The 27,701-nt window shown below is 38.4% G+C and overlaps 1 protein-coding gene across 1 annotated transcript in view; it reads left to right on the forward strand.

The window, feature by feature from the left end:
- CDK19 (cyclin dependent kinase 19) overlaps window positions 1-27,701 on the forward strand; it is a 128,883-nt gene that overhangs the window by 58,037 nt on the left and 43,145 nt on the right. Inside the window, exon 4 of the mRNA XM_049817686.1 lies at window positions 3,198-3,338. Coding sequence (XP_049673643.1) covers window positions 3,198-3,338 — 141 coding nt within the window. The remainder of the gene's footprint in view (window positions 1-3,197; window positions 3,339-27,701) is intronic.

The raw sequence follows: 27,701 nt of genomic DNA on the forward strand, positions 1-27,701 counted from the left end.
CTCTTCTGTTTCTTAGATGGACACTGCCATTAAAATTGCTGTTTAGTGTTGGTTATGTGTGTTGGTCTTTCTTCATGTGGCTAGTTGCCTACAAGAAATTGGATAAACTACTTTTTTTTTTTACAAAACTCTTGAGAGTAGGACTTGGTCACAAGTACTGTGGATTCATTCCAATGGCATGGGGCAAATTCAGCTTTTCAGTTCCCTGTAGTATTTGGCCCTGCAGTATGTTTTCAGTTTAATTTTTGTTGTGTTCTCTAATCCAAACTGTGATGGAGTGAAATTTGCGGTTTGATGAAATATAAACTTCTGTAGAGTAAATTGGCAATGGTAAATTTTATTTGCTTTTGTAGCAATGGTGATATTGCTTGCTTAAAGCAAACCTATCAGTTTTAATTCACTTTTGCAGTTCAGTAACTTTCAAGGAAGGAGCTTGCTTTCTTAGCCTTTCTGACTGGGACAAGCAAGCATCGGAGCAAGATAGTTTAGAATGTGCCGAAGTGGTATTTCAGGGGCAGATAAGAGCAAGCTCTGCTGCCTTCTGGAGCGTGTGCCAGCTTTGGAGGGTGAGGTCGTGAGCCTCCGCTGGCAAGTCTGGCTGGGTAACTTAGCTTAGCATTGCACGGATTTAGTTATGCTGGCTCTGGTTTAGAGGTAACTTGCATACCTAAAGCTCAGTGTAAGGGCAGATGATCTGCCTCAAAAGTTCACCTAGGCATTCCTGTGGAACGAGAGGAAGAAAGAAGGATGCTGCTGCTTTGAGTTGCTGCAGGAAGAAACCTTCCCCTCTTCTACCCTTGAGTAAGCTTTGCTCTGCTGATCTGGTGGATGGCCCTGGCGTACTCGTAGCTGCTTGACTGATAGTGTCTTGTTCCTGAACAGATTCTCGCATTGCTTCAAACGTCTGCTCAGTCCCCTAGTTTGTCATGGGACAAAGCCTTCGGGCAGGGTTCCTGGTCCGTTGGAAGCAACCCAGGAGTCACCCAGGAGGGCAGGGACAGAACTGAGTGGGCAGCAGCCTGGTGCTGTCGCATTCCCTTCCTCCAGAGGTACTGGGGGGGGCTGCGGTGGGGCCAGGGACAGAGCGTTCCTCCTCAGTGCAGCTGTGGTTAGTCGTGTCTTGTTTTGTCCCAGGAGACCCTTTTTCGGTTTCATTTTCTGTATGCCTTTCTTATAAGGCATAACATTTTGTGTGCATACTGGTCAGTTTTTAAATGGGTATAGAAATCCCTTTTAGTGATTACATGCACTTTGAAAAAGGGCTGGGCTGGGTTTATGGGTCTCTGTTATGACTTTTGCCTGTTAGTGCTCCTGTATTTTTTCGTAGCGTGTATTAATAAGGATACATATTTGGGAGTTTATGGTATCATTACTGCTTTACAAATCATACTGTAATTACACATGAAGGTCATTATCTGGTGATCATTGTGTGGTACTGGAAGGTAGGGACTCCCAGTTGAAGTTTTGACACAGAATCTTCTGTCTCAAATGACAAGAAAAAACTTCTCTACAGAAATTATCCCTTAAGGCTTTCCATTATAATTTTCAGAGTGATTGCACAATTAAAGGATCAGGTACTGACAGCTCGTTTTGTTTACTGATCCTCATTTCTACATTAAAAACTGATAATCCTGTAGATTTCTTTTATACTGTTTTTAATATGCAGCCTTCACGGTTGTACGTGTGGTAGTGGAAGGCTCAGCGGGAACGTTGCTGTTGATAGGGAATAAGCAGGCTGCTGTTCTGATTTATTTGGGCTTTTCTGCTTTTTTTATTTCTCTTTAAACACTATTATCTATATCTTTGCTAAGCACAGTTTGACGGTGGCTAAAGTACTGGTGACAGCCAGAGGTGGCATTTATCATGAGGAAACATTAACCCATTGGCCTTTTCATTGGGAATAGTAGTGACAAACTTGGCGAGGGGGTAGGCTGGAGGGAGTAGAGGTCCAATGAAAGCCCAGCCATTGGCTACCCCTCTTTAACCTGGGGAGGGGGATGATCTTGAACTACACAAATCCTATTTAAAGAATTGGGTAATTAGTAGTCTTGTCACTCGACAGATTAGCATTTTGAATCGCTTTCAGTAAAAATGCAAACTGCATTTATTATTTCTGTCTTTCAAAGAGCACATAATTGAAAACTATTTTATTTGAAATGCTTCTTTGAATCTCCTTCAAAAAGGAGTTGTGGGGTTTTTTTTGTGTTTTTTTTTTTTATCTGAAGGCATGGATTTAGTTGTTTGCTGAACGGCAATATGTTAGGATTGTCTTTGTGCCTTGCATAGCCCCACCTTATCTGAGGATTAAAAGGTAGAAGGGCCTCACCCCACTTTATTTCTTGTATGGGGTAGCAAAACCAAACCTAACCTATCATCTCCATGTTGATCTTAAAATAAATATTAATTAGTTTATGAATATTTAATGATATCTCAGCAATCTTTTCTTGATCTCTTTTTCGTTCCTTCAGCTGACTAATGCTGGGGTCCCTTTCTGCATTCCATGTTTTCAAGTGGTATTTGTCCTCTTGTGGGCTGACTGACTTTTGTAATCCAAGAGCCGCTACTTTATCATCAATGCAGTATGCAGCCAAAACTCAGAAGCGAGAATATAACCATTTTTAGATGTTTGAACATGATCTCACCCTAATGTTGTGGTGTGAGGTTTTTGGAGTCGTCGTTGTGTCCCGTGTCCCCCCATGTACCCCCCCTTTAATCTTTATTTAAATATTTATTTAATCTCTCTTTACTGGGATTCTGATTTAGGGGGAACAGTAAAATAGTTGCAAGTACTCTGTCCTGGGTGGTTTTGGACAGGAGGAGGGAAGGTGTGAAAGCATAGAGTGCGATCCTCTTTCTGGTAGATACTGCTGGTTTGGAAGCTTCTGCTCTGGCAGCTGAGGATGAGAGGATCCCAAATGGGGAGGAGGGAGGGAGGAGAATGTCTGAGACCCTTTACTGGAGGTAAGTAGCCAGTCTTTAGATACTAGCAAAAGCTTGACAGCTGTTTTTTAAAGAACTCAGAGAATACAAACAATTTAAGAGAATTGTGAGCATATCACTATTACTTTTAATTGCAAAGTTCAACAAACTTTGTATTTCATTCCATTATTTAGTGTTAATAGTTTAAAAAACCAACACAACAAAAAACCTTTCTACTTATCTAACATGCTTCATGTTTCTACTTGTTTTATTTCTAGCATATCATCAAGTTTCACCGTGCCTCAAAAGCAAATAAAAAGCCCATGCAGTTGCCAAGATCTATGGTTAAATCCCTACTCTACCAGATCCTCGATGGAATCCATTACCTCCATGCAAACTGGGTGCTTCACAGAGATCTTGTAAGTGTTGCATGTATTACCTGGTTAAGAAAGTTTCACGTGCATGTTGTTGGGTAGGAGAAGAAAAGTCCCTATTAGTAATCTTGCATATCGATCCGTACAGCTCTTCCTGTTATTGTTGCAGGAGACCAATGGAGATTTTAAACATGAAAACAAACTACGTTTTCACATTGTTTTTATCTGAGTCATCTGAGCTCAGACAATGATGCTAGATCCGGTAAAAGGATTGCAGATACCAATATCTGAAAACAGTACTGGAGCCAGCTGATACATGTTGGTTGAACATTCTTATAAGTTTGTGCGTGACTTCAAAAAGGCATTTAAGTAGGAAAGTGATTGATACACTTGTACATTGTTTGGCTTACGTGCAAGTTACCATAAAAGCTAGTGGAAGAGTAGCTGTTTTCATGGAGTATTTCTTTTCCATGTGATATTTTTTTCTGACCGTGGGAAGAGAACTATGAAAGAGTTGTCATCTTGAAATTTCTCATGACCTGAAGTGGCTCTTTAAGTTGACTGCAGATTACAAGGGCAGCCAGTTGCCTTGTCTTAGTTAGCCTTTTTCCCCTAAAGTTTCCCACCACTCCTCATACTTACGTGAAGTGCTACTAAAGGTTGCAAAAAGAAGGATACTAATATGGGTATAGTGCTTGATGCCACTTGCATTGTAACTAGAATTTTTGGCATGAGGCAAACTATTGTAACATCAGTAGTAGATATGGTACGAAATGTCATGTAATCAGCGTATAAAGCCACTGCTTTTATTCGGTTATTTTTCGTGATTGCCCCAGTATGTCAAAATAAGGATGCATGTCCAGAAACTTACCATCACCAATGAAGTTTTGTGAGACTAGATTGTACTCGAGTCTTTAATAGTAAATAGGGGCTTGGATTAATTTTTTGATGTAGAGCAAATGTTTTCTTAAAAGATATGAATGAACTAAGGCAGGCCCGGAATAGAAGTCACAGACAGGTTCTGAAATAAGTTTTATTTCATTTTTCTCATAATAACTAATGATAGCGGCCAGAAGTGGGATTTCAGGTTTTGGTATGGATCTTTTTTTTTTTAACCTTGTTCCTTGGTATTTGTTGTCAGTTTTTCTGTTAAATTCCAGATGTTGGTATGTTTGTGGTTTTGTTCGGTTTTATTTTTTTTCCACCTTTGGAATAGTAGCCATGAGCAAAAGCAGGAAGCAAGTACCACCTGATTTTCATGCTACAATTATTATTTTCCTAAGGAGACAGCTGTTGCTTTGGCAGAGTGCTGAAATGTAATTAGATACAGCGTGAGAAGGAACACCTTGAAAAGTCTGTATTCAGCTATGTTTAAGGGAAGTGTATGTGTTCATGGAACTATTAAATATATATACACTCAAATGCCATGCATGAACTTGATATCTTGATAGGAAATACAAGACGGTATCTAAGATAACAATAACAAATACTCTAGAGAATTTTCTTGCCAGTGTTGTTATTTCCAGCCTGCAGCACCAGGTGTTTTGCATGACTAGTGCTGCTACTTTACAGGCCTTATCTGTTGTTGATGAGTTGCAGCAAAGCTGGTGCCCAATGTCTCTGGTTTTTCTCTTGGAACTTTGGGAGCTGATGGTTGCTGTTACATATAAGACAACTATTTTTCATGGCTCTGGAATGATAGTGCTTTACTGATGTTGGCATAATCGAGAAGGGAGAAAAACAGATTTGTGAAGTCTTTAATGTATTCTTGGTATGTGAATAAATTTAAGTTAATGGATTCTGGGATACATCAGTAAGAGAAAGGAAACCATTTAAAAAATTGCTTTGGTACATTGGTGATTTAAGTGTATTCAGAATCTTTTGCCTTTTTAAAAATTATTGTGGATTTCTGAAGAATTCAGGTATTTAAAATAGTTATTTTGTATCTTGAACAAGAAAAAAACTGGTACTATTCTGGATGTGTCCTGTCTGCTCTTGAAATTAGGAGTTAATGTAATCATTTAGTAACTGATTTAAATTCTCAAGTTAACAAAAAATTTTATATAACTCTAATCTTTATTTATATGCTCTTACCTGTGATTTTTTTGCTTCTAAGAACGGTACCTCAGGCACGATTTCATGGTGATCTGTTTCTTGCATAATATGCAAATACCAGCTCGTCAGTATCATCTTAAGATGGGGAGCAGTTTGTCTGGTGTTTTTCTCTTAGCTGTTTTAATTTACATCCGCTGGAAAAATACTTTTCTATTTTATGTAAACCAAACTTTGCGTCAAGACACCTTGTACTTTCCTGGTTTAATATAACTCTGTTCTTACTATTTTTAGCATGCATTTGGATGGTGAGATCCATAAAAGTCATGTTTATGCTTATTTCATTGCTTTTTTAAAAAAATTAGATTCCAAGAATATTTATCATAATATTAGCCAAATTCTCCTAAGCCATGGAAATGACCTTTAGAACTTCTTTAACAAACCTTGCAGTGAAAAACCAGAAACATAGGAGGTTAGATACCTGCGAGAGTACTTGCTTAGAGGTATTTGAAAAACATTGTTTAAATTTTAATTTGGTACTGTCTTTAAATCAAAGAGTTTTTAAAGAAGCTAGAATACCAAATGCACTTTTTAAAAAACCTCGTTCTCAATGGATGCTTATTTTTAGATACCTTAAAATTGTTCCTTTTAAGTTGTTTTTAAGATAAGCGGTAGCCAGCAAAAGCATGACAGAATAATAAAACTGGTGAACAATGTGAACTTGCAGACTTGCAATTACATGTCCTGTATCCATTAGGCTGAGCTAATGGATAGTTTCTACCAGAAGGAGACAACCTCATTCCCTTCTTCGCTACCACTAGGTATTGCCACCCATTTTAATGGCCTGGCAGGTGACACTCACCTGATTCATGGTGAGCTCATTCAGGGAGTTAAACCCACAGAAAGTGTTCACTCTTCTCCTACAGAGCTCCTTTTCTGCAGGATTAGCTCCCTGGGGGATCTCACTGGGAGTTTACGTGTGTGTGAGCTGGCGCAGAAAAAGCACGAGGCTGGAGGTGGTGACAGAAAGCTCAACAGGTCATTCTAGCGTCATCTGCTACTAGATCAGATTATTGTTAAAATGCACCTTTTTAATTCTTAGATGAAAGTGCAAGTGTTTTTAAAAGGTTAAATTCAATTGTGCTCCTAAATCAGTATGACTTTTATGTTTACCTTGAATCTCTTCTGATGTAAGACTTATGTTAGCTTAAACTCTCCCAACACAAGTCCAAATTTAGGGAAGTGCCCAAACTGAGGCAAATTATAACACCAAATACACTTGTGCTCATCCAATAATTTAGTGTAGTATATCTTTAATTTCTTTTAATATTGGGGTTATTTTGTTTCTGGCTTTCTTATACTGAAGGTAGCTGAAAGGTGCTAAGTGACTTTTTGGGTATAGCTTTTTGACTAATCTGTTAATTTCTGTCAGTTAAAAAATATTCAGCGGTAACTTCCTTTATGGCAAGATTCAAACCAGTACAGAATGTGGGACAGGAACATTAGTTTCGATTTCTTTGAATAGCATTAGGTCAGTTCATACACTCTGGAGTTGACCTGAGTCTATAAAAATCCATGCATTTGTTCTGTCAAGCCATTTGCAGTGGGATTTTGTTGTTGGGTTGCATGTTGTTGGGCAACGATAATTTTGCCTTTTCAACATAGCAGCCTTCCTGAAAGCTATGCGTGAGAGGAGGGAGGCTTTGCTGGCTCTGCTAGCTGCTTGGGCATTTCATTATGAACAAGAGGTTAATACAGATAGATATTAGAGAAAGAACTTTTGGTACAAAGCTTTTGGTTTTGTGAAGTGCTCTGTATACGCTGTGGGCTGTCCAGTTGAAGGAGATCTAAAATTGTGCTCTGTACCTTGAGTCAATAGCCAGTTAGAAGATGCAGCATGTGGAGTACAGTATTTCAGGGTTTTATGATATCTTTGTCCCCTCTTCCCCCAAATGCAAATTATTTAGATTTTATAGGAATGTTTAGCAAAGGCCTTACTTTGCAGAGACATCTAAAAATGGAGATCTTCCATATACTGTTCCCAGTGTGCTCATGTTAGCAACAGAAAGGATTTGGGCACTTTTTCTTGTGCTAATAACCCTTCTGTAGTTGATGTTAGTTGCTTAAGAACAAAAGCAAACAGAACTGCTGCTTTAGAAAAGGCTGAACTGTTTCCTTTAGAACTTGATAAAAGCAATTTCTGTTTGTAATAGGATGTATTTTGCTGGAGGGAGGTATTATCTATGAGATGTTTTAAGTGCACAGAAACCATATTGAGGAATTCATTTAAGATTCCACTTACGTCCTTGAGCATTTCTTTAGAATAGTGCTTAATGGTATTAAAAATACTGGCTGAAAAATGAATGTTGGAAATTAAACTCACTAGACAAGTGCAGAAGAGAAATGCAGATTCCCCCTTCCCCCTAGGATTGTGTTAAATGGTTGCTTTCAGCATTCTGAAATTGGAAACTTGGTCATTGCAATAGTCATATAAACTAACTTTGTACAAAGTTCCTAAAGTGTTTTTATTATAATTTTAAATACTTGTTGACTAAGAATTTCTCAGTTTTTCTTGTATTGCTTTAGAATGTTTAAATTGACTGTGCATGTTGTTTTGCAAATTAAAGATATTAGCTTGCAGCAAAAGTCTTTTAGATGGAACAACAGTGATATAGGTGAAACTACTCAATGTTTGACATACCTTTGAACTCACAATTTTGATTTACATACAGATGGCAGTGTTAACATGTTCTGATGGAACAAAAGGTGTCCGCGAGTTTTAAATTGCAGAGATTTAAAAAAAAAAAAAAAAAAAAAATCATTTTCACTCTAATAATTGATTTGTATTATTCTGTTTAGAAAAAGATTTAGGTGTCTAAAGTGTAAGTGAGACAGAGGGTAGCTGCTAGACAAGGTGGTTCCCTGGGCAGGTTTGGATGTATAACTTACTGTTGATGCAGAAGGACGTCATGCTGCCTCTACTCTTCTCTGCTCCACTGTTTCTCCTCCTCCTCCTCCAAGCTGGGGATTGGCAAACTAACAGGAGTTAAAATTAGACTCACAAAGAAGAGGTTGATCTGTGTGCAAGTTCATTCCCTGATCTGGTTCAGCACGCAATTACACAAATGCTTATGTAAGGTGGATATATGGGCAAGATGGATGTACGTGTGGGAGCCAAGAAGACAAGGATGGGACATAAGGGAAGGGTAGACTTCCATTCTCAGTGATGTTGTCCTATTCTGCTGGCAGTGTTAAGTATGTGATCTGTAATCCTCCTCCTCCTCAACCATTTTGGTACCTGTAAATTTGTTGGTGCCTAGCTTTTGGCCAGTGAGAATAAAAGGAGCACCTGCAATTTCTCAACATAAGAAATCTAAGATTTGGTGGTTTGAGTTGTGTTTTTTGAAGAATCTAGTTACAGTTGTTTGAAATAATACTTCTGCCAGTGGCAGAAAGCAGAGTGAGCCTGTTTCTCAGGTCCTCCAGTTTACAGTCTAAGATGTCGGTATAAATACACCTTCTTTGGTGTTTAAAGCAAATGTGAACAGCGGTTGCAAGGAAAGGGTACTTTTCCTACTTGTGCTGTGGAAGAGAATGGGTGGTAACATGGCAGACCTCTGCAACCAAGTGACTAAATCCTGAAGCAAATTCTGGATGTGGGGTCCTTACATACTGCAGGACAGCTTTTATGATGGTATTCAGTGAAGAAAAGTGTTTGTAGTGGGAACTTAAGGATTATTTTTTGTCACTTAGACAGCAAACATTTTAGAGTTTTGAAGGTGATATGTACAGTAACAGAGTGGAGACAGTAATTGAGTTTGTGGCTTATATTACTGAGACATACCGGATAGAAGATAGGGAAGGAGAACAAAAGGAATCTCAGTGGGAAACTGAAGCAAAGATGGATTATTTTTTTTTTTTTTGGAAGACACAGCTAATGGAGAGAGCAAGAAGAGCCAACGAAAGTCTTCCTGCAGTTCTGTTTTTCAGTCATCTCTGTACATGCCCTGCAACACTGTGCATTGCTTTTCCTTACTGGTAGCCAAGACTGTCTTTTCTCAGGATTTTTGTGATGTCCCACTTCATCATTCCAGTCAGGCCCAAATCTGGCCTTTCCTTGATGCTTCAGCTGCTGAGTGGGCTCAGCTGGTGATGCTTCCATATCCATGTGTGGTTTTCTCAGTGTGACCCTTTCTCTCCAAATCAGCCTTCTCTAATTTCCCTAAGGAGTGGGAGGGAGGAGGAATCCAACCGTGGTGAAGACTTTGCCACAGGTTTCCCATCTCCAGCTTTTTTGTTACCATCCGCTTGCCTCTTAAACCAGAAGATCATGTATGTGTTCTGTAGTTTGCTTCACTATGTCGTCTGTATTAGCAGAAGCTATTTTCATTGTGTGCTTAAGCTAATCAGTTTGTGTTTCTTCCTGGAGTGGATTATGGAGTGTCTATGCACTTCTGCCACCTGCAGAATTTATGGAGTGCTAACCTGGGCATTTTTGGTGGAAGGACATAGCAGACAGCTGAGATTTGATATAATTTTCACTCCGCATGTCTGTTTATATAGTGAATGTCTGTAGACAGCCTTTAGGATGATCAGACGTGAGCTCCCAGACTCATGCTTCTTAACAGGTCCTCTGAATACCCAGCCACCGCAGTAACATTAAACCCAGTATCTTGCTGAGGGTAAATTTTTAGCAGAGCCAAGAGACGCCTGTGTGCTGACTGGTGCTGGCTCCAGCTGGCCATGGTTGCACTCGGGGCAAGCTGTCTTTTCTGGTGCTCCAGCTCCACATCTCTTGTGGAGCAGTGTGTAGTGGACAATGCAGTAGTTGTTCTTTCTCAGGCTTATCTGGAAACTGTAGCTGTCTGGAGACTGTGGGTTTTCTCCTGTCAGAAGTAAAGCAGAAGTAAAGAACCTCCAAACTGAAGGAGCAAAGGCACAGCCTATTTGGAAATGATTAAACTAATTAGTGGTTCGTCCTCTAACTCTGATAATTTGTTGTTTAAAAAAAATTTATTTATTATTCATTTATTCAGAATGAGTATTTTAAATGATCTGTCACGACGTTTGTATAGAATACCAACATTTTAGTAAATTTTCAGAAATTCAGTTATATTAAATTCAATAAAGCTCCAACAGATTTCAGATTTCCAGTTGACTGGTCGACTTTGAGTTTAGGAATTAATTAAAAACAAAGCAGTCATTTTCTCATAGTAATCCTCCTCTAGCCAACATGCAAACCTGCAGTCTCTTACCATGGACCTGTACCTGGACTCTGCTCTGGAACTTTGCTGCCACAATCCAGGACTCGCTTAACCTGTCTCTGCCTCTGTTTCCCAATCTGTTAGCTATTTATGGGTTTAATTTGTAGTGTACTGCTTTATGTGTTATGCAGTCTTTGAGTAAAAGCAGTATAATATGTGTGGTTTATGTAGTTAACTATTTTTTGTTGTTGTTTGATACTCTTGTTCTAATGAGGTGGAAGTATTAACAAAGACTAAGAATTAAAATAAATTGCATGTTGTATGAAGGCACCAGAAAATTTCTTAAAGTATTCTTAAGTGGATACTGATCTTTTACTTCTGGTTTCATGTCAAACCCTTTTAGAAATGAGAAAGGTCTCTCAGTGCTTATAGTATTTAATTACTCCCTTCTCTTCCTCCCTGTACCCTCCCAAGAAGATTTTCCAGGCCAATAAATAAATAGAAAAGTTACCTAAAAAGCAGCAGAACTGAAGTGGTTTTTAAATGTCACACGTGCATTTTGCTAGGCAAGTGAACTGTGGGTTTGAAAGATACAATGTAAAATGACAAGTGCGGGAGACTCCCCTTTCACCAGCAATTCTAAAAAAGGATTTTTATGTGCTGATATCAAAAGTAAATTTAGACATAGGTTCCTGCATCCCTCTCTTGACAAGCAGCTGCTGCACAGGAATGCAGAACTGTTGGGTCCTGCCTTCTGCCAGTAATTTTGCACTGGCTTGAGAAGCTTCTTGGCCCTGTTCACCCATTTGAGCGCACGCACGCCTCCTATAAATAAATAACGAGTCAACCTGTCTGCCAGTTTCTTTAAACTTTTTAAAAACACTATAATTGTAATCCCCACCATTCTGTGTCTTCGTGTGTGTGTGTGCATCTGAGATGGGCGCACGAATGTGTACGGACACGCACTCCCGACCCACTTTCTTCCCTACCTGTGTATGGGTTTGGGCCTCTTAATCTTTTATTATTCCATCTGTGTGATCTCTTTGGGTGAAGGGGACTTTATACAGTGTCAAAGAACCTTATGAATGATCATACTCAGCTTGCAGATTTCCCAAAAGAAAGGAAATGCAAACTAAACCTATGTATTTCAAGAGATTAGACTCCTTGATAACTTTAGAAAGTGATTTGAATTTATTAGCTGAAAGGTTAGCACATTTTTTCCTCTTTCATATGTGGTTAGAGAGAGGAGACACTTTTTTTTATTTACTGCTGAGGAACAACAGTATGTGGGTGCTTATACATGTATTTATATGGATACGTGCTTCTGGATAGCTAAGCAGTAATTTTACATGCTGAGTAGCAAACTGAATTTTACCAGCATAGGCTTTACTCCTTCTTTTTCTGTTTAAATATTAAGCATATATTGAGGGGCACCTACTAAAAAATAGTGCATTTCTCATTACGCAGAACTTTGCTTTTTTCCTTTGGTTGTAAAAACTAATCTTCACGTGATTTAGAAAGGTGTATGAAGACGTGCACAGAGTATTACCTCTGTTGAGTACATGGAAACAGCAATTTTTCTGAGACTGACTAACGCATACCTTTTGGTTTGTGGCAAGAGTATTAAGAAGATGTTTGTACATTAATTTTTACTAATAAAAATAATTACAGTTGAAAAATAATGTTTTACCTCAGGTTCTGAAACAAGCTTATGCCCATAAACCCCTGACTGGATGTAAATTCAGATGAGTCAGAAGAAACAAAGGGACTGATTTAATGTTCTTTTGGCTGTGTTTTTGCTGCTAAAGTCAACAGATGACATACGGCCTCGATGAGCTTCATATCTCTTTTCCTGAGGTGGAAAAAGGGTGAGAGGAAGCCAAAGTATTAAAGTAATTCTAGAATTTCTTTGGTCTCTTCCTGATACAGAAAAAAACAGAAGGAAAATGTCATCTTTTCTAATAGCCCTAATTCAGATACCATCTGCTATATGAAGGTTTCTAGTAAATACATGATGTATTTAGCTTAGTGGTGCAGCTAACCATTTGGAGTGAGCAAGCCGGGTTTTGCATTCTAAATGAAAAACGCAGAGTTTAGAAGAAGCTTTTAAAAGTTTTTCTTCTGTAAAAGATTTATCAGTTCTTTTTTTCTGTTGGAGAAAGTACCCTTGGGATAATGGGATTGGCTACAGGTGTGTCTATCAGATTATTTCTTTTTGGACTCATTGCCTGTTCTGAATAAGGCTGTGAAGGTTGACACCATATTATTGACATGTTTGTATTACAGGAATAGAAATTAATAAAGCTTAAAAGAAGTATGTTAAAATCAATGAAGACAACTAATGTAACAACATATAATCGAGAAACTGAAAACACTGCATTTTTTCTTCATGTTGCTTGCCATCTTGCACTTGATCTTGTATTTCTCTTCATTTGAAAGGATACTTTAGTTATTACTGCTCTACTAAGACATGGCAATAATGTTGCAGATTGTTTTGCATTTAAATTAAGCATCTTTGATCAGTGATCCAGGAAGCTGCAGTGACTAGCAAGGGATGTTTATTCCTACTGTTTTGTGATGTGTGAACCTTGTCAAAGAAAGGGGCTCTGCTGCAGAAAATGACTGATTCGCTGGTTTTCGCTGATGGCTTATCTCGGGGCCTCTTTTCTCCAGTCTCCATCCTTTCTGCTTTCTGGCTAATGTTTCAGAAATCATTGGTCTTACTGTAGCTGTAAGACCAAGTACCACAGTTACGTCAGTTAAAGAAAATGAAGGAAATCCTTTATACAGTCTGTGAAGTGACCAACTATGTGAAGTGGTCCTCTCAGAAACTGGGCACTAGGTCTTCAAATTCATCTTTAGGGAAGGTTATGGTAGTCTTATACTTGGGTTTTTTTCTGAATTTCACATAAAGCAGCTTGAAATTAAATTTTCAAGACATTTTAATAAATACAGGAACAAACCTTCAGCACATCTGGACCACTGGTAAAAGTATTTACAATATTGTTTCATCTATTAACAGTGAAACAGTGAAGATTTCCAGACGAGAAAGGCTTGTCATAGTGTAAGTAGTCAGTCTTAAACGCATACAGTTCTCTGCATACCAAACCTCTGTACTAACAGGGTTTCTAACTGTTCTTTCTCTTCTCTGTTTTCCTGCCCTCTGGAAGCTAGAAGCCCATGTGAATATATGACAGGTATTTTGACAGACCCCTGTTCCGCTTTGTTCAACACCTCAGTGCTGTTAGAGCACAACTCGCTATTACCTTCTGGTTTCCTTTTGGTGGCTTGTTAGAAGCACTTCCCCAGCAGTTTAGTAATCTTGCTGTGCTACTTTGTAAAGTAATAAGGAACAGTGGGGAAATTCTTTTACTCTAAGTAAGCTGATGGCATCTGAAAGATGGTTATTATATCGGGGATTATGGTTTTGTGTTCTCAGACAACCCCTCCCTCCCACCCCAAGCTAGGCCCCCTCTGTGATGCTTTGGTTCCTACTGGTATAATAAACTCTGAAATTTAAATTTTGGTTGGTTTTGTATTAATTTACTTTATTTCTATTTAACCACTTCTGGTTTTTTTATTGAAGAGTTTCACCTAAAAAACCACAAACAAACAAAAAAATCAAAATAATAATAAAAACAAAGTAAGGTGGTACAAAGAGTGTACTCTTGCTTATTCTGCTAGCTTAAATATGGAGCCCGAATCCCCAGACTGAGCATGATAATGTTCTGTGTAGCTGGTGTTCTCAAATATAACTCATGTCTGAGAAAATATTTCTGAAAGACAATATTTTGCATTCCTGAAATTCCCCTTGGAATGGGGGGTTTCATCTACTCGAACCATTTTGTCTTATGCTGTAACTGTTGCCAAAGAATGTTTTTTTCACAAATGTGTCTTCTGTTCTACATTTTTCTTTAATCCATGAAACATGCTTGTACATTTTTACTTTGATTTGCCTTTCATATAGTTACTTTTGATGTAACAGTTGTGGATGATGATTGATAGAATTATGAATTAAGTGCAAACTCCAGTAGGTTACATTTTAATGAGCTGATACTGACTTCTAACGCTATGAAAATTATTTTTGTGGCTGTTGAACTGTAAGTATGATTAGCTGTTTGCCAGCTCAGCTGAAATTAAGTCTCTTAAATGGGATGTTGAAGTTCTTTTTGCTTCTTGAAATTCAGGATGTGAATTCCAGTTTCAGCCCTAAAACTGCTTATCAAGGAAATTTTAATTTGAATTCTTGACAGTTAAAACCAAGAGACTGCAGACCCATTTAGGTTTTGGGTAATGTGCATGCTTGAAGTTCTGGTTATCTGGATAGTATAATAACTTTGCAGTAGCTTCTTACTAATTTTACTGTCAGCAAATACATATGCTGTGGCTGGCTGACTGCCATTGTTTGGTAGGGTGCAGGATTTACTTGGAAGCTTATTTTTCTGTGCGTGTCTTCTTGCTCTGGTGGGGAGCTCCTGTTCTTCTTCGGTGCCATCTTCTGTAGTGGCATGGGAAGGGCTTGCAGTAGCAGTGGACATTTTAGGAGATCTAAAAGTCATCCTTTCTATGCAATGTAAAAATACTTGAGTGTATATTGCAAGTGGTGTGTTAAGTTTGAAGAAACCTTTAACAAATCGAGCTGTTTTCTAGTTTATCTCATTTTCAAGCTATTTCTCCTCCTACAGAGTGGAAGCTTTGGTGCTTATTTTATACTTGTCTATAGGGATATATATCCCTTTATAACCTGTAGGTGCTGATCCCCACAGTTCTGCTCACTTGTGACTTTCCTTTTTGCTTCATTGGAGCAATACTACATGCTACTCTGTTTCTCTGTCTGGGGTGGTGTACGTGGGAAGACTCGGAAAATTCTGCATTAACTGTTGAAATAGATTGACTGAATTGTGTTAAACTTCTTTGTGGCTGTTCTGAGTGATCTGAAAACTGAGTTGTGCTCAATTCAGCTGTGCCAGTGCGCGGTGGTGCTGTCTGAGACCGCCCAGCCCTGCACTGCGCAGGAGGCGATGCTGGGTACCACGCAGTCAGCGATGTGAGTGCCCTTCTCCACTGTGGCTGTCCCAGCCCGTGGTCCCGGTGCTAACTTCTGCCTTGACAAAGGTATATTTATTCCTGCTAAGGTGCTGAAGTGGGCTGGAGGGCTGCGGCAGAGCAGCCCATTCACTGCAACTGTCTGCTGTCTGGGCGATTATCTCCAGCGGAGACAGCGTGGACTGCTAGAGGCAGTAACGTTTGAAACGGTACAGCTGGTTTTTTTGGTGCACACAACTTGGAACCCTTCTTCAGTATTTAGGTAGTTTTAATTTAATTTAGTTGAAAAACTTAAACTAAAGCAGAGGGTATGGCTATAGGAACAAGTTACAGCAAGGCAGTCTAGGGTGTGGATTTACTCTGCAGTAGTTTCTCTGTAGTAACTGCTCACCTGCATGTTTTTATCCTGCAGAAAATGCATAGTCCTTTGATATCTCGCTCCATAATGAAAATGAGATAAAATTGCCTAATGTAGCATCATTAAAACTGGACAGCTACTGAGTTAATTTCCAAGTGCCTTACATTGTTTCTGAGGATGATTTCATTAAAATGCTAGTAACTGAAATGTTGATATAATAATGACTGTATGGCTTTGCATGTTTTTTTGTTGTTTGGTGGTTTCTTTGTTTTGTTTGTTTGGTTTGGTTTGTTTTTTTTTGGTTTTTCTTTTTTTTCTCCTGACTGGTATCCGTATGTTGAGCTTGTAGAACAATTCAACCTTCTGGGTACAGTCCTCCCTACAGTGCATGTCTAGTTCAGTCTTTACTATGCGAGAACCACTTCAGTCTTACATAAAATTGTGTTCAGAATCGGGGTGTGTGTGGAGGGTGTGAGTCTCCCTTTTCATTTTATTAATATTAGATTTCAAGTTGTCAAACGAGTTGATAGCTTTTGGATTTTTAATAGCAGGGACATTACAGCCATTAAATCTGTATTAAAGCTCTTATTGCCTCTAATAAAGCTTCCCTTGACTTTCACCCCTGACACCATGACTATTTTCAAAATGGATGTTGCAACTATAGAGAAGAGCTTCAGCTGATGGGCATAGCATATACACAACATGGGACAGAGTAACAGGGAGTAGAAAGCGCTCTGATGGTACGTTCTGAAAGCTAGGGCTTTTCTCAAAGGCATTTCGTTACGCAGTATGCTTTTCAAATGTCATAATCTGACTTTGGGGAACAGGAATTGAGCACCTAGCCTATTTATGCAGTTTGAAAAAAGAAAATAAAAATTCCCACAAGGAGTTTATTTGCATTTTAAGCACTTGATGTTTTGTGAGAATGTCCAAGGACTTACTTGGCAACATCAACAGTAAGGTGAACCATAAACCTCAAGCACTAAAATCATAGATGTTTTTCCTAGTAAACTGGGGCAAATTTGCTGTAGTAAGGGCAATCATGTCTTTCTTTCAAAGTGTACTATGTGTTTGGAGTTGTTTAACTTTTTTTAAAAAAATAAAAAATTAGGACAGCTTGACCTGCCACACTTTAATATGCTCGTGTTTTTGGCATGAATCACAGAACATTTCTCAGGAATTGGTGGTATCTCACAGCCACTGCATGTCTATGCAGGTTGTTTTTAATTTTTAAAAAGGGCATAATTGTTGAATGGAAAAATATTATAATTAGTTCTGAACTATTTCAGATTTTGTTTTCGGCACGTAGAGCCTTCTTCACAACTCTTCTCTGTTTTCTTTCTTGACACAACTCTTTCATTTGCTTCCAACTTCCTGCTCTTCTGCCCACGTTCCCATATCTGTTGATCTGCCTTTTGCCACCTCTTTAACATTACTCATATAACCTTGACTCAGCTTTGACTTTCCTAAAAAATTCCTCTTTCTTCATCTTCACAACCTTAATTACTGCTCCTCCCTTTGGCCTTCACAACTTTGAGCTCTGCAGTGGCTGGTGCAGGTAGAACGTTGTGTTTCATGCCTTGACTGACACAGGGCGGGAAAGCTTGCTTGTTCCACATGGAGTGACCCTCCATTATTTTAGGATCTTGTTAAAAGAACTATACTAATTAAAAAACTTCATGGACTCATTAAAACCTAAAGGTCTCTAGATTCTGAAGTTGGTAATGGTCCCTGCTGTGGTGGTTCTGCCTCAGAAAAGATTTTGAGATTGGCTTTCTTAAGGCTTTTGTGTCTCAAAACAGCTTTTCTGTGTTTCCCCACTCAAAATGTTATGTACCAAATCTTCTTCCCCTATGCCTTCTAGCTTTCAACTTCCACTAGTAGCTTTAAGAATGAATAGTGTGATAATGGTCATGTATGTTTAAGCTACTGCAGTCTATAGTTCTCACATGTCTTAGTTTACATCTAATACTTGTAAAGCACTTGGAGATTATTGGGAAAATCCTTTATGAAATAAAAAGGGGGTTTTATCCTTTTTGGGTTTGGCAGGCCTCTTTTTCTTTTCTTTTTTTTTTTTCTTCTTTAAACAGCAAATCACTTCTTGTCCTTACACTTTAAAAACAAAAAACCCCAACCAAACAAAAAAACTTAACTTTACAGAAATGCTTGTGTTATTTATATTATTGGAATTATATGTATTGCTGACTACAGTTTCTCTGGAGATGTCAAGCTGATCCCATATCATGATTAACTTGCAGTTATTTTGCATGGCAAGTTTGTAAATGTGTCTGAAAAATCTTCAACCACAGACTTCAGTCCAGAATTGGCCTCTATTGGTGATTGACTGAAAAACCCTTTAAAACTTGGTGCTGAAAACTGGCTATAGGCATTCCAAGTCTATAACTAATTAGCTCCTCCACATGGTATTAGATACAGTACAGCAACTTCAATTCAATGTGTAAGAGAAGTTTTGATGCTTACTATTGAACTATTATAAAAGCGTTGCAAATAACTCCAGAGACATGATCAAGTTATTAAATAAAAAATTGATAACGTGTTAGGTTAATTTTTTCTGAAATGACTTCATGATTGTTTGGTTTTGTGCTGCATGTGTCATTTGGAAAGAGCCTAATCTTCAAAAGTGGTTAACAATCAGACTCCCACACCTTGTCTTAAGTTGGCTACCTAAAATATTTAATCACCAACTGTTTATATCCTGCCAAGAACTGCTTTTTGGTTTGCATTAATGAGGACAAATAATACTAGTACCTAATGTTATTTGTTCCTGAAAGCATCTGTTAACATAATTGTCTTTTGATGCATTTTTATTAGGTAGTACAATAAAAATGAAGATACTAGCAATATATAGAAGAAACAAACTTTTAGAATCTGAAATGCCATGTTGTAGCAGTATGTTACACTAAATATTGTAAAATAAATAAATTTAACGTACCTACCGCTCCCCCTCCCCCCGAAATTCTTGTACACTTCTCAACAAAGGAAATTAAGAAATTACTTGCTTATTGTGTAAATTATTCTGGCCTCATTGCCTTTATTGCTTGTTCCAACATCTTGTCTTTTGTTTACATGCACAACTCAAGATACTTTTACGACAGAAGATAAACATTTCACTATCTACTGTGCAGCTTCTAATAAACTGTAGTAATTTCTATGAACATTTCGAGTCGTCATATCAAATATGCTCAATGCGAACACTCTTCTTCAACTTACCTGGGTTATTTTAAATTTGAGGACTGGAAAGATGCCGTAAATGTTATGCAAGCCTTAATGGAATAATCATGAATGTGACAAAATGTCATTGCCTCAATCTCGTGTTGGTTTTGCAAACACAGTAAGAAATCAAGGCAGACAGATAAACTTGTTATTACTCTAAAGAGATTTCTCCACTGCTCTGCTACAACTTGATTACCACATGCATAGTCTGTAAGTTGAGGAACCTCTGCATCTGTGACTTGCAGGTCAGAGTATAAGCCCATTTTCTTGATGGAGACAACTTGATTGTGAGTACAAGTGCAAATATGAACTTGAAACCTTGTAGCTGGTCTACCTGCCTGTGGGCACACTTACCAGCAGTATTCTGTGGTAAATAAGAGATACCTTTATTCCTTCATGAAAAGGAACAAGCTGCTTAGTGCTTATTGCAAGATACCACATGATCAGAGTGTGCCCATGGCAGTTACCCACATGTTAGTGGAGGTGCTGACAACTCATGTTTTCACTTAGCCTAATTAATTTGTTCATCTAGCTGCATGAATTTCTAAGGCTAATCCGAATGTGTTACTCTGCACATGAAAATACCTTTAGAAAATACTAAGAATGTAACCATGACTGTTTAATGGATGTACCTATAAACAATTTTTACAGTGGGATCTCACACCTGGTTTATGCTGTTGAGAAGTACTAAGCCTACTGCATTTGATGATTCAAGCAAATGTATTAGGGGTCCAGGCATTTCCCGCTAGCACCGAAGTGCCATGTGAGCTCTTTGTGGCCAGGGTTTTTAGGTTCAAGAACAGGTTGCTTAAACTCTTGTGAAATTTTTACCCTCAAACGCTATCTCTTTGCTAGTAAAAGATTCATAGATGGAAAGGAGGGAGCAGTCTTCACAGCTCTAAAGTGATAGTGTTGTGGAGTTGTGAATCTTCCTTAGTTGCGTCCAGCATACTTTGCCTCAGTAACTGCAGAATCTTTATTTTGCAATTTTGGAGGTGCTGGTTTGAAACAAATGGCTGCAAAGTATTCTGCAGAGAGAAAGACTCTTCTGGGTAAGGAAGTGATATTTTTTGAGTGAAAACCTGGAAACTGTAGAAGCAGTTATGGGTAAGGAAAAATACTTCTCATGGCCAAGAGGGCAGAATACATAACAGCAGTTACAAGCTTTGCTTCCAGCTTGTCTTAGGCTGTGACTGTTGATACTAAAACACAAATTACAAAAGCTGTTCTACAAAGTGAAACTGGTTTATGTTAAAAAAAAAAACCACCATAAAATTTATGTTTGTTTATGTTTGGTTTTTGGTTATTGAAAATCAGTATTTATCAAATGGCGTAAATACAATGGTATCTGAGAAACAAAAATACTTCTCTTTTCCAAGACAAGAAAACTTAACTATCTTGGACCGTACCTACAGCAGCTTGTATGTAACTGGGATAAATGCTTGAGACTCTTAAAAGATAATTTGTGGTCTCCATAACTTTTTAATTGGTGTATTAAATCTTAACTTTAGTTTTTCTTTTCTTGAACCAAGTTCGGGTTTTCAATCTCTGTATTCTGACCTAATTTTTTCCTGGTTGCTCATATACCTTTCCCAGCCTCCACCAGCTATGCCTGTGGCTGCACTTTTCTTGGTCTCTGCACCTTGCTCCTGCTACCTCTGTTGTTTTATGGGTCAGTCTTTCCTTGAAAGAACCTCTCTGGTTACTGTTCGCCAAGTTCTCTCCCTCCCTGACACCAAACCCCCGAGCCTCATCTGTGCAGTTGCTGTTTCTTCCCTACACAACATGCACCACTCTGCCTTCAGTCCTGTGCCCTGTTGCTGTACTGACATCTCTCAGGCTTGAGCTTTCCAAAGCAGGCACCATTTGTTCAGCAATTTACCTGTTGTGCCGTTTGTGTACATGAAGGGTTGCATAAATAAACAATAAAATACTTGAATTGGGCTGTTGTGTAGGCAGTGTTCACTCATGTTTGGAATAGCAGTATTCTAGATGTATACCTTTCAGTTGTTTATGGTTGTTAACAAAAGCATGTTCTGGATTGAAATGATTTATGCTTGTTCCTTCCTGGCCTGTTAGAAAACTATTTTATATTGGTGGAAAATCTGCTTAAGCACATATGACCTTTAATTTATCTGAAGAATTGTCTTGATGAGGTTTCAAATTGTTTTAAGATGCTGATCATTCTGGATTAGTGTTGATTTAAGCATTAGGTCTTAAATTCTGCAGTCAGATCTAGACTGTATGGGTCTTTATTGTCAGACTGGGCTTATGCTGCAGGGAAGATTGGAGCTTATACTATGGAAGGAATAACATACAAATCTGAATGCCAGCTCCTGAATATTAGGCTCCTTTCCATAGCATTTACTGGTAAAATGAGCAGAAGGGGAATGCAGTGTTCTTCTAAGTTTTACAAAGGGTGCACACGTTAAAAATACTTTATATTGAGAAACATTATAAAGTTGTCATTAACGTAAACACATGCAGATGTGCTACTTAATATCTCTTAATCTCATTGAGGGCGGAGTATCTACAATGGGCAGGTAATGATTAAATCACTTTCAGGCTTCAGAAAACAAGTAGAAATATTATCTCAGTCTCTAAATGTATCCTTTGTTACCTCTGCCTAACTCTTTCTTCTACATGAAAATAGCTTAAAAAGCCTTAAGAGGATAATCATATTGTGTTTGTTTTTTACTAACGTTGTAATACTGAAGTCTAATATTGAATACCGGTATGGCAGCGTGTCCAAAAATGTCTTGCTGTGTCTCCTGTTAGGTTCACTGCTTCATAAAATCTCATTAGTGCCCTTTAATCCAAAGGAACTTTTGGAGCCCCAGCCACGATGGAGCACCTTGAGCACCCCAGCAGGCTGTTGGCACAGGGGCAGCACACACCAGGTATCGGGAGCGCTGCTTTAAGGGCCATGGTTGTGGAGCCGTGGGCTGCGTGGTGCAGGACAGGTCTTCCGATGGTGTGGGGATTCTGCTCTCCTACAAACTCTGGTTAATGTTGGGAAACAATTGTGTGTCTGAATAACAGTGGAAATGAAATCAAGCATTTGTAACCCCAGCTGTAGCGTGCCCCAGGCAGACCACATCTACTGGTTACTTTTAAAACTCCACAGCTGCTTGTTGAGGTGGAGACACCTTGGGACAACCTCCAAGGGTAAACTAGGAGAATCGGTTTTCTCCTACTTTATGATATAAGGCTGGGTTTGAAATGCAACTGTTGGTGAAGAACCTGGCCATTGGTGCTCGGCTCCTTAAAAATCAGAGCCTGAATGGGCCTGAGGATCCCCCAAAAGTCAGGAAACCGAGGAGTGAGGGAACTGCTTCACTGTGAACTGACTGAGAGATGGAGAGAGATTTTATCTGGGGCCTGGGGCGAACAGAGTGATGGTGATAAACTAGGGAAAGAGTTTATGTTAGGATGGATTTTAAAAGGTATGTTTTGCTTAACTTTGTAACGAATGTGTCAGCTGAGCAGTGGTACTTTGTGCATTTGCTCACTTTGTGGTGCATAGTTGCTTTTTTCCACTGCAAGCCATGTGAAGTTGTGCTGCCTCGACAGACACATTAGCTAGTTGTCTAGAATGTGGTAACTGGATGGTGAGTCTGAGACCTTATGGTCCACCGGACTGTTAAATCCCAATTAGTATTGCTGTAGTTGTCCAGGCTTGTATTAGGGTGATAAAATTTCTTCCTGAAGCCTGAACACTGATCTGCTGGACAAACCATGGTGAGAAAGTGACATGTAACTTATCCCTGCAAATATTGGAAGCCAAGAGCTTGCTTCAAGAAGATACTCCGAGAAAGATTATAGAAAGATTTGGGTTACATTGTAAATTATTTCCACACAGAGGAGAAGTTGATGCTTTAGTATAACAGACACTTAAATTGATCATATAAGGATTAGATTTTCTAGTCTTTAGACTCAACATGAAAGAAGCAGGGAGGAGACATGGGTCCTCATCTCTTCTTCTCTTGAGATTATAAGCATAGGAAAAGAACACATAAGAAAAGTAGATAAATAATGTAGCTTAATACTGCAAAATAATGCATGTAATAAGCTGACAAGAGCTACTTAAGCAATATGAAATACTACATAAACCTGTGTTAAAATCATGTAAAACTTAATGTATTTATTGCTTTTTCTAAATTTTACAAAAAATTATACCCTAAAATGATAATAGAAGAAATGTATTCTATAGTTCTGAGTCCCTTAAGCTATATTCCCATGTCCGTGTGCAGACAAAAAGGGACTCTTAAGACTGCCTCAACGTGGAAGTAACCTCTCTAGATAACCGTGTTACCTTTTTCTTGATCTTTTCTTCCTTTGAGATTTCCATTGAAGTATTTCAGCTGAATTCAGTCAAACTAAGGTATCCAAGCAGAAGCTGGTTTGTAATGAAAATGGGTTACATTTATCTCTATTCATTTGGTACTATATTATTTATTGCAGTCAGAAAAGCTTTGTTAATTCTTTGACTCTACCAGACTCTCTGGGGAATGGAGGTATTGGAGTTTTACTGCTAGAGATATTTTGTGAAAGGCAATTAACAAAATGTTTTATGACACTGTCAGCAGTCTCACTTTCAGTCATTTGTCCTTTGATTGGATAGAAGCTTCATCCTCCTGTCTTAGTAACCCTACTAAACCAGGAAGAGTAGTAAGAATATCATATAAAACAAATACCAGGATTTGGCAATGGTGGAATTCAGTGCTGCAACTGAAAGAATTACCAAATAATAGCACTTATGGTATCTAATTTTCATGCTACCGTAACAGAAACGAAGGAACGCATGTAAGCAAAGAGTTCCAACAGCAGGAACAGGTGAGAATCTCATCATCTCATTTCCACCTCTCAAATTCTAGTCCCAAGGTTAGTACAGTTGTAGGCTTTCTCATGTTAGTGTTCGGTCAGACTTGCTGTCTCTTAGCTTTTGCCTTTAAAGAGGTGAAGAAAGTGGTGGTGTTTGTAATGTTTCAGATGTGCAAATACCTTCTCAGTTTATTTGCCTTTGGGTAGCTATTCTGAGTGAAGATCGTGTGTGAAGAATATCTAATAAGGACTTGATGGCAGAGATGCACAGACTTGGCTTGACTGCAGTATCTTGGGGTATTCAGGATGTTTCTTGAAGCCCCAAGAGAGGAAGAGTTTGACAGTGCTTTTATGGAGTGAAATTTATTTCTCCATTTCCTCTTTATAAAAAGCAGAACAATCTTCTAAATTATCTTTGAGGTGAGTCTGTCTTCTGTTCCCATGCACGATGGGCCTGCACATCTGCAGTGCTCAGAAATGGGGTAGGAGAGGTTGAGCAATCTGTCCCATGCTTTCCTTGGTGCTCGCAAAGAGCTCAGACAAGGTCTAAAGACAAGGCTGTGGATTATTGCTGAGTAGCTTCATGGGAATTTTGCTGGAGTCTGTACTGTAACGTGTTGAAAATCCCAGGGACAATGTGAATTCAGTGTATTATTTAAACATTTGCTGTATGACATTTTATTTTTCATTGATAATTTATGATCGTATTTTTCTCTTTGTTTCCGTCTTCCCCCTTCTTTGTCCTTCTCAAGGTTGCATGTAACATTTTAAGTTCAAATATGCTATTGCAGCACTAGCACCAGCAGAATGCTTTGGATAATGTTGCATAGCAACATAAAATTTAATTTCTGTCAAATGTTTTGGCATTCTCCTAATGTAAGGTTTTTTTCATTCTTTTCTTTTTCACTTGAACTGCATTGTCATTGATTGGGGTGAAACCACTGGTACACTAGTACATTGTGAAGATTGTTATAATAGAAGCAATGCCTGGCATCCAAAGTTGTTTGGAGTTTTCATTTTTGTCTTGCAGTAATTTAATGCTCTGTCAGCCATAAGAAACCTGACAGAAATGGTGTGTGAAAGGAAGATTGTTTCATTTCTGAACTTTTACATAGCCCAGAATTATATTCTCCTTTTGTGATTACTTTTATTTCATATTCCCCTTGTGTTTGCAGTCCATTTTCCAGTGCCATAACTGCAACTATATTATCTGTTGATTAACCAGGGAATAGAGTTTGGTGAATAGTCTTTTCCTGTTTCAACAACGATCAAACACCTTGAGTTTAAAAATGAAGTGTCTTTTGTAGCAATTGTCTAATAAACCATTGTTTCAAATTGGGTTTGAATCATGGCATTCTTACAAGGAACATGGATGTTTTGGCCATTTGGGGGGAGTGCGTGGGCAGGGCTGAGAGGAGTGAATTTAAAGAATTAATGTCAGTTGAGCTGTATGCTTTATTACCTCTCAAGAGAACATCTAACCTGTGAAAAATGAAGTAAAACAGAGAAATTAATACTTTACCTGACCACTGATTTCATTATCGTAAGGATGGTTATATATGAGAGTAACTGAAGGCATAGCGATGTCAGTAGAACGTACTTGGTAGTTTGTCTATCTGTGATTATATGTGATGTGGTTAAAATGAAGGGGGAGGGGGGAAAAAAAAGTCTTTTTTTCCCATGGTAAAATACATTGGTAGTGAGCGCGTTCCAGAGTCTGGACTTGTAGGCTGACTCTGTCATCTCAAATATGTGTTTCCAGTGTTAAACATATAGCTATATAACTGTTCAGCCAAAGGTGCAATAGGAGTATAGCAGGGTGGTGGAGATAGCTTTGCATGTGTCAGCTTTACTGCCACTGCACTCGGCAGCACGCAGCGTTCTCGGTGTGAACTTTAATTCCTAACGGGAGGTTGTAGAGAAGATGAAGCCATTTTAAAGAGGTGTGCAGAGGAAGGGGCACAGACACACATTTCCCCAGGAGACATTTTGACTGGGTGACAGGGAGCAATTTTTCGTCATGAGAGTGGTCAGACAGTGCGGGGGGGTTGCACACCAGAAAGGCTGAGGAACCCGTGTCCTTGCAGAATTGCAGCTCCCTTGGTTATGACACTCGGCAACCTGATGCAGCTTCAAAGTCGGTTCTATCTTTGAAGTTGCCACTGTTTGAGCAGGGTGACCTCTGTGTTTTGAGCACCAGATGACCTCCAGAGGTCCCCTCCAGCCCCAAAGCATTGTATGATTTTGACTGATTCTCCAAAGAGTATCCAGAGTCATGGGCTGGTTTAAATCTGTCTGTAACGATGCCTGCGCAGTCACATCTTTGCTGTTGTTGTAGGCTAGATAATCTTAAGTTTATTTAAGGGACCTTTTTTTTTTAATATGTGCAGACCTATAGTTGCACTGTAGGCATAGTTTTAGTATTTCTGTTTTCTTTTGCTTTTTGTGCATAGAGGAGTTTTATAAGAACATATCAACATGAAGAGATTTCTTTGATAGCTAGCTTCCATGTGAAAACAGTATGCTTCCCCTCTCAACACATAACGGATAGAGGCAAGGAATGTGTTTAACCAAAATCGTTATCTAAGGCATTCCAAAGGAATAGTTCAGATACCTTCTGTACAGTTTGTTCCTACTTCTAGCTACTTACCATCAGTTCCAGAGCTTGAGGTAAATTCTACACTTGTGGTTGCTATTAGGACTTCTGATATCTGGAATTAAGGATTATTTTGACCATATCAGTTCAGCAGCTATGAAATACATAAGTCCCTAACATAGTCTGACACCATGGTTTACGATGGAATATCCAGTTTCCATCTCTTAGAATTATGCAAAAGATTTCTTTTCCTCTCAAACAGTGGCACACACTTCCATGTCTTTATCAGTTCTGTATGTGTTTCATTTTTAAATTATTTCTATAAGAAGCAAGACTGGAGATCAAAATAATTGTTACCATGTATGTATTATTATCATATTAATAAATATGAGCACTTGAAAATGTTGTTCTTGTCACTGATGTTCCCCTGATGATAATCAAGTATATTTTCTTATATATTTAAAGACAACAATCTGGTGACATTTAGCTGTAAAATTTTACATGTTCACATTTGTTTGTGTTTTCATTTTTTTACTGCAAAAACTTTTGGACTGTTTATTGGGGGGTTGGGGGGGGGTGTTGTTTGTTTTTTTAAATTTAGCTATAAAAGGCTTCTGTGGTACTCCTTGCTTCCTGTGTTGCCATATATTTACTTAATGTGTCTGCCTTGGGTTTGGTTTTTTTTAACTCCTTTCTAGATTCAAACAAGTTGTTATTTCATTTGAATGATGTACTATTTCAAAGCATTTTGCGTTCCTTGTGATTTTACTGCCTTTTTGATCGTGTGCTTTATGAATCAGCTTTATTTTTAGTCAATTTGAGAATATCTGTAGAAACAGTATTGGTTTGAATTAAATGATAAATACGTTGATGAGATTTGTTCATGATATTGCTTTGCAAGGTCCATCATTTTAACAGTAGAGAAGCAGTACAAGAAAATTGGATGAATTTACAGATCTGGACAAAAAATATAATAGGGTTCTTTTGTGAAGTTAAGGATAACATCGGAAAAAGAACAAGTTGAAAGTGATGCTGTGTAATCAGAGCAGTGACTCTAATATGAGTTCACAGTATGTAAGGCTTGTAAAGAGAAG

Source organism: Accipiter gentilis, chromosome 15 (assembly GCF_929443795.1).
Source record: "Accipiter gentilis chromosome 15, bAccGen1.1, whole genome shotgun sequence".
NCBI classification, from domain to species: Eukaryota; Metazoa; Chordata; class Aves; order Accipitriformes; family Accipitridae; genus Astur; species Astur gentilis.